General features: G+C 47.1%; 1 protein-coding gene across 1 annotated transcript in view; it reads right to left on the reverse strand.

Annotated features, from left to right (window-relative positions):
• The window catches only part of dnajc6 (DnaJ (Hsp40) homolog, subfamily C, member 6), a 21,253-nt gene extending 17,077 nt beyond the window's left edge, over nt 1-4,176 (reverse strand). Inside the window, exon 1 of the mRNA XM_084692423.1 lies at nt 3,767-4,176. Coding sequence (XP_084548549.1) covers nt 3,767-3,962 — 196 coding nt within the window. The 5' untranslated portion in view covers nt 3,963-4,176. The remainder of the gene's footprint in view (nt 1-3,766) is intronic.
• Between the last annotated feature and the right edge of the window lie 3,648 nt (nt 4,177-7,824).

Here is a 7,824-nt window from a genome sequence, read left to right on the forward strand (position 1 = left end):
GTCAGAGAGACAGACAGGTTGATGAGACAGTCAGAGAGACAGACAGGTTGATGCACAGAGAGACAGACAGGTTGATGCACAGAGAGACAGACAGCATGGCTGTGTATCTACTTCCTGTACAACAGAGACCAGGACACACAGACATGCACTGGTCAAAAGAAAACAGCAGCCTTCAGCCGAGGCTAACACACTGCGGAATGGACGCTATTTTGTCTGAGAAATGTAAGATGTTACATGGACCAGACCCAAGGTTTTTCTATATGAGTCAGCATGTAGTCATCCAGCCTATCCATCTGTTTAGCCATTAGTACATGGCACAAAGTTAGCCATTTCTACCCATTGGCTCTGTGCAACACAAGCTCAAATACAGCTCTGCTTACAGATATGTCATGACGTTGGTGGACAGGGCTCACAGAATCAAATGTTTATCAGGGACTTGGTGTTGACTGGAATGGGGGACTGACGCGTGTCCTTCTGAAATGTGTGTGTGCTATCTCCAGTCGAATCCTGAAGGATTTACACTCACACACACAAAGCTGAAAGATGATTGCCGTCTCTTACCAGACAAACTAACAGAAAGCATGGCTCATTTTCAAGCACAGACAATTGGACTGTCATAAGGATTGACAGCAAACAAACTGACAGATATTTAGCCACATTCTGCTTGCATCCAGCCATCAGCTCTCAGGGCAGAGCTGTAGAAAAGTGTGTTCTCCTTCAACTCCCTGTTCAAGGCTTATTCGTTGCCTTGTACCTGTACTTGTGTAATGACAATGGAGTTGAATCTGATCTGATCTGTTTCAAGTCTGTCGCTGTAATCTCCAACATCCTTTAATAATGATAGGGTTAGGGTTAGAAATACGTCTTTACTCAGTTCAAGTAACAGGGTTTAGGTCAGGTGTATGTCCCTCCTGTTTCCTGTTCGAACACTTGTGATAGAGAGGACACAGTGTATCTTCTACCCACACACACACACATACACCCCCCCCACACACACACACACACTCACACACACCATCCGCAGTCCCTCCTCTTCTCCCTCTGCAGTCATTAGAAAATGAAAGGGCTACCCAGCTATCTATCCAGACACCTTTAAGAAGCTTGGGTGAGAAAACGCGTCTACGCTATCCTGTCCTCACAGTGGAACATGGGCCATCCCGTCTGGACCACCTCCAGATCAAAGCCTCTCTGAACGCTACGCCTGCCAGACCATGTGACCGGGTGGCCAGACCATGTGACCCGGTGACCAGACCATGTGACCGGGTGGCCAGACCATGTGACCCGGTGACCCTCTCTCTATAGAGGGGTGGAACGGGACACTTCAAAGCCGCCTCCACTACCCGCCCCGGTTACAATTGGCCGGTGCTCTGAAGCAGGAGCTCCCCCCTCCCCCACCACCCCCGCCTTCTATCGCTTTCATCCGCCCAGCCTCTCCCAGCTCCAACCAGACACTTCTGATGTGTGTGAAAGTCCAGAAAGAAGGAGGGAGGGAGGGAGGGAGGGAGGGAGGGAGGGAGGGAGGGAGGGAGGGAGGGAGGGAGGGAGGGAGGGAGGGAGGGAGGGAGGGAGGGAGGGAGGGAGGGAGGGAGGGAGGGAGGGAGGGAGGGAGGGAGGGAGGGAGGGAGGGAGGGGGAGAGAGAGAGAGAGAGAGAGAGAGAGAGAGAGAGAGAGAGAGAGAGAGAGAGAGAGAGAGAGAGAGAGAGAGAGAGAGAGAGAGATGAGGAGGACCCAACACAGAGATCAATACAGTGTCTGAGTGTGACTCTGCCTCAAGTACCCCAACCTTTATCCTCTTTGTCTGGCTAGCTGTGAAGGACACACACACAGGCGTGCACACACACACACACACACACACACACAAACACTGCATGCCACTGAGCAGTCCAACAGGAACTGTCCTACAAACGGTCTCTAAGCTCTTTAATCATAGATGATGCTGATAAGACAACAGCGTATGATTCATCTACAACAATCTGGAGCTGCTAACATAGGCAGGCTAGGTAAGCTAACAAGAACTTCCCCCCCCTACACACACACACACACACACAGAACAAGCAGACAACACCGCAGTGCAGTCAATCATCCATAATTCAAATCATATAATTAACGTAGGTCTAATTGAAGAGCTTCCTTGAACTTAGGTGAATGAGGATGTGTTTTTGGACCTGGACACACCTGTCTCACCCCCCCCTCACCTGGACACACCTGTCTCACCCTACCCCTCACCTGTACACACCTGTATCACCCTACCCCTCACCTGTACACACCTGTATCACCCTACCCCTCACCTGTACACACCTGTATCACCCTACCCCTCACCTGTACACACCTGTATCACCCTACCCCTCACCTGTACACACCTGTATCACCCCCGTCACCTGGACAAACCTGTCTGTCTGCACTGCTTCTCTACAGCTGGCTGGTTTGGCCATCTCTCTACATAATATATTAATATATTAATATTTTCTACTCTTGCTCTTTCTGAATCTATCTATCCATTCCCCTCTCTCCCTCTCCCTCTCTCCCTCCCCCTCTCTCCCTTCCTGTCTCCCTCCCTCTCTATCTCTGTCCCTCCCTCTCTCCCTCCCTCTCTATCTCTCTCCCTCCCTCTCTCCCCCTCTCCCCCTTTCTCCCTCTCTCCCTCTCCCTCTCTCCCTCTCTCTCTCCCTCCCACCCCCCTCCCTCTCTCCCCCTCTCCCTCCTTCTCTCCCTCTCTCTCCCTCTCTCTCTCCCTCTCCCTCTCCCTCTCCCTCTCCCTCTCCCTCTCCCTCTCCCTCCCTTCCCCTCTCCCTCCCTTCCCCTCTCCCTTTCCCTCTCCCTCTCTCCCTCTCTCCCTCTCTGTCTCACTTTGTCTCTCCCTCCTTCTCTCCCTCTCTCCATGCCTGCTGTCTGTGTGACGGCCAGTCTGTTGCGTTTGACCAGATGGATGTGTGGGTGTCTGCCGGCCTGCCAGATGAGCTGTAGATAAATGAGCCTGCAGGAGCTGAAGGGGCCAGAGAAGGCACTGTTACCCTGCAGAGGCTAGCCTCGTGTTCAGACAAGCCTCACCTGACAGCAAGCCATCTCTGAGAAGTACTCACACTTACCCTCATTCTATCTCTCTCTCACACACACACACACTCTCTCATACACTCTCTCTCTCTCTCTCTCTCTCTCTCTCACACACACACACACCGCTTGCCCACAGGCCCAGTCCCAAAGGCTAGCTCAATTTTCAGTGCAATGCGGTGAGTGTTGAGGAAAGCCATGTTCAAAACACGTTCCCGGTGCAAAGAAGCACACTGGTCTTCCGTTGCGAATATCAAATAACCTTCTATGATTAAGAAGCATAAATTGACATTCTGGACAGGACGGAGGTTATACCAGAACACTGGAACACATATGCTTAGCTCCCCAACGCTATATTCCCCATGCAGTCGGCATGCGTAAATAACCGTAGCGCTATTAAAGAACATAGCCTTTGAATCCAACCTACTTAAAGCTAAAACACTTTGTAGAAGCGTCAGACCTTGCAAACGACTGTTCACATCGACTTCCGCACAACGCAAATGAAGACACCATGACAACAGGCTGACACATGACTACACCGAAAACCAGATTGTCCGTAAACACACGTGAAACACATTCGTACACCAAATCACATGCAAATCTAATAGGTCTGTTTCAAAGCAAACGAACACAGGCGTGCTTCCTTTGACACGCAGCAGAGCGGTATTATCAATCCTACAGCAGTCCTGCACACCGCCACCCATGGCTAGCCGCTTACCTGAGCTGTCCATGGTGCTGTAGTCGTCCTCGCACAGCGGGCCTGCCTTCGGTCCTCCTAAGGTCGCTGCTATCGAGCCGCCGTGTAGAATTCCACTCCGGCTCCCGTTATTGAAGTCTCCGCTGCTATCGACCAACTGTAAAGATTCATAGCCATCGTAACTGGTCTTTTTCTTATATCCGCTCAGCAGGCTCATGGAAACGATGCCGTGGATTTGTGAATTACATAAAATAAATACGCCAAAACCGCTACTCGGTGTTCATGTTCCGGGCGATAAAATATCTGAATTCCAACCAAAATATTATCCGTTTGGATTGTTCCTTATACCGCCTCTCCCTGTCTGCTCGTGGATATGAAGAGGAGGAAGCCGCTGTTTTCAGGACCGCATTTACTACGCCGCACATCTAGCCTACTGCCTGTCCCCGTTGAGTTAAATGGGTCCTTTCAGGATCTCTACTGGCTTTTGGCCAATCCTGACAAGGCAGTGTTGGCGGTAGGTGACCAGGGAACGCCTGTTCCATTGTTATTTGTTTTGAAACAAATAACATTTTAAAGTATATTACTTGGTGATATAAAAACAAATAACGCTAATTTCCGGCATCATCTTTATTTCAATATAGCCAAGAACATCTATCAATAGTGAAACGTAGTTTTAATGGGCTATTTGAAGAAAACTATATTACATAGTTGTTAGATCGTCTTTTCATAAAACAATTAAGGCTACTGTATGAATGTTGTTTTTCTAAGCATCTATAAGTCAAGCACTCAAGTGGCCCACTATAGGGGAGTGATTGAGAAATGAAAGTGCTCGAGTCCTTTAGTCAGCACTAAAGGACAGTGGGGAGCATTGACCGAAGAAGCACTCGAGTCCGTTGAAAATGAAGGTTGGAGACTTCCCTGAGAAGAGGATTTGCCGTCTCAGCCAGCCACTTGGTGTTCAGCGACATGCTCGTTTCCTTGGCCCCTGTCCCCTGGCAACTGATGGGGCAGCGTGGTTTCTGAAAGGCGGATCTGAGCCTGGGAAACTCTTTAGAAGAGCGGCCCGGACGGGAAGCGCAGCGGGAAGGAGAGAGAAATGATCTCAGCATAACCGGACTGAAAGCGCCTCTCCATTGTCGGGCCCAGTTTCCTGAAAGCCTGGCCCCAAACATTCCCCCTTGATGGAGGTCTGGGGGTACCAGACACTGTCAACGGCAGCTTCCATGGCTTTTATTTAGAAGATGAACATCGAAAACAATCCACGCCTCCCTGCCACTGAGGCGGGTGACACGGTGACAGTCTGTCGACAGGACAAAAACACGTCTCACAGGTGCTGAAGACAAGTCGTAGGCGGTATCCCTCCTCCTTCGCCCGAAGTGAACAAACTTTGAACTTTGGCATGAACATTTTTTTTCCATTTCAACAAACATCCCTGCGCAGCAGAATCAAATAAAATGTTGACCCTGTTTGACATGTTAATAACACCCTCTGGGTTTAAGAGAAGTTGTTGGTTAACTAAGACCTTGTGATGCTTTACACGCCTCGTAAACAAAAGTTAGTTTCGCATGTCGCTCACCATAGCTTTTCAGCTCCTTAACAGTGATGACCAAATGTATTCATTAAGACAAACCTTCGTCGATGCAAATACATCCAATTGTTTACATTACTAATGCAGGGTAACAGGGTAGGCCTTTTGGTGACTGAAAACAAGCTTGACTGTGTGTTGATGCTAGATAGCCTATTCCATCCACATTTGTTTTACAGTACTAAGGTTATGCAGTCAGGTTTATTGACCAGGCAAAGACAGGCAATTCACGTTTTATCTGTTTATGTTCAACAGAACATGTTGTTTTGATTTGGCTTGCTAAGATGAAGAACATTTTCAATTCTGAAGAATAACGAAGAAAATGAATGCAATCGGTTTGTAAAAATATATATCGTATATGTAATGCATAGACCATCTGGAGCATAGTTTTAACTGCATGTGTTGCAAATATTCTACACTACTAATAGATTGTCCTTCTCAGCCAACCATAGCCTCGACCGCAGTCTCGTTACATCACGTGATGTGGCCGTGCGGCATAGGACAGAGGGAGGCACGACCCAGCTGCCATCAAACGGAAAACTGGAACTGATCCCCCGCAGTAACGTATTCAATGATTCCAGGGATTTCCCTCTAACAGGCGATAGCGCTCAACAAAAACGGTTTGATTCGACCGTGATATTTCAAATTGATTTTTGGATTTGGCTGGGTCGTCATCCTCGTCTTCCGTCCTCCTCTCATATCCTCCTATAGCCTACACGCGCCCTCACGCGTTAATCATTCCAAGCTTCACAGACGCGAGATTTTTGCTTTGATAACGCAGTCAATATTCTCAGATTTTAATTATGAGGTTGAAAAACAACCGTACTCAAATTAATCACAGAATTCGCAAGGCCTACTGCAAGCCCAAGCAGGTTTTTATTTACCAGTGATCTGGCATTTGTCGTTCATTGGGCTTGGAGAGGAGGAATTGAGCTACACAGCGACACCATATTTATTAGACTACAGTCAAAAATACTGTATGATACTATATCATTATTAACCAATTGATAGAACTTTTTTTTTACAAATAAAAAAACTAAGTAGGGGGCATTTAACAAGTCATATTATGACGAGTAAGAGCGCGGTGTTTTCACGACGTATTAAAGGCCTGTCACTCCAATACGCCGTTCAGTTGGACGCATCACTCTCGTCATTCAAAATGCTCTATAGCCGACGCTAAGAACAAGCTTCCACACATTATTCGAATTAAATATTAAGTAACGACATGCAACAATTTCCCATAAGCAAACTTACACGGTCTGGTGTTCTATAGGCATAATTATGTAATATAGTTGTGATATGTTTTAGGCTACAGGATGCATCCCGATGCTCCTGGGAAGGACATCAAGACTGGCCTTTTAATATTAGATTTTTTTCTTTTTAGGTTTCTGTCAAAGCGCGTATTGTGAATAAGATACATTAAGCCTACCGATCAGATAAACAGCCAGAGCATCGTACCTTTCAGAGCACCTTCTGTCATTATCTCCTCAACACCGTCCGCGGACATGAATGGACCTCGGCTGCGCCGCTTGGAAATGCCGACCTTTGATTTGTCATTCGCCGCCAGTCAAAGGTCAAAATATATATCCAACCCTCTGTAAAATGTTTCCCGCTTTAAAGTGTGCTACTGTTTTCCGTAAAATTAAAACGGAGTATGACGACGTCACCATATCACGTATTGTTTTAAGCTAACCTCAGCAGATCACAGCGATGACAATTCGCTAATCTCTGGATGTTGTGGAGTAGCCCATTGATGGGCGCGCGGCCATCCAGCACGTTATAGATCTAAAGCGTTGAACCCGCGCAGTTTTGTGCTTGTGATTGTTGTACACATACACCACGATTTTTGATTACATGTACCAATGAAAACATATGATAAACCTTGACGAGGAATCCTGGACTGGACTCAATCTCCTTAAATGACCGATGGAACAGCGAATGGTTGTTGCCAATACATTAATCAGAATAAACTATGGTGCCAATATCCCTCACATTGCATTTAGCGTTTTTTCTTATTAGGTTAACCAGTTAAGTTTCTACATCAGTGTTGCTAAAAAAAATGAATAATTATATTATATATAGGCCTATACAGTACAGATGGCACTGAGCCAATATAAAATATAATTATAACATCAACTCTCTAAAACCATCTCCTGGCAGGCTGGAATAACCATCGTTATCAAATTCAAATGTAGACAAACCAGCACAGAAACCTGTCGCTTCAGAATCCAATAATACACTCCAGGTGTTACACCCTCCTCCTGATTCACATGGGATTAAATCACTGGGCAGAGAGCAGGATTAAAGACAAGACGGTGTGTGTACAGAAATACCTCCCTTGTATCTACGACAGCACGCACGCACACACACACACACACACACACACACACACACACACACACACACACACACACACACACCTCTGCCCAGCCTCTCTGATCTTTGATCAAAGACCCTATAGGCCATTTAACAACTGAGGTCAGGATTCCCTGAG

Source organism: Hypomesus nipponensis, chromosome 26, assembly GCF_054491055.1.
Source record: "Hypomesus nipponensis isolate SF chromosome 26, ASM5449105v1, whole genome shotgun sequence".
In the NCBI taxonomy this organism is placed as follows: domain Eukaryota; kingdom Metazoa; phylum Chordata; class Actinopteri; order Osmeriformes; family Osmeridae; genus Hypomesus; species Hypomesus nipponensis.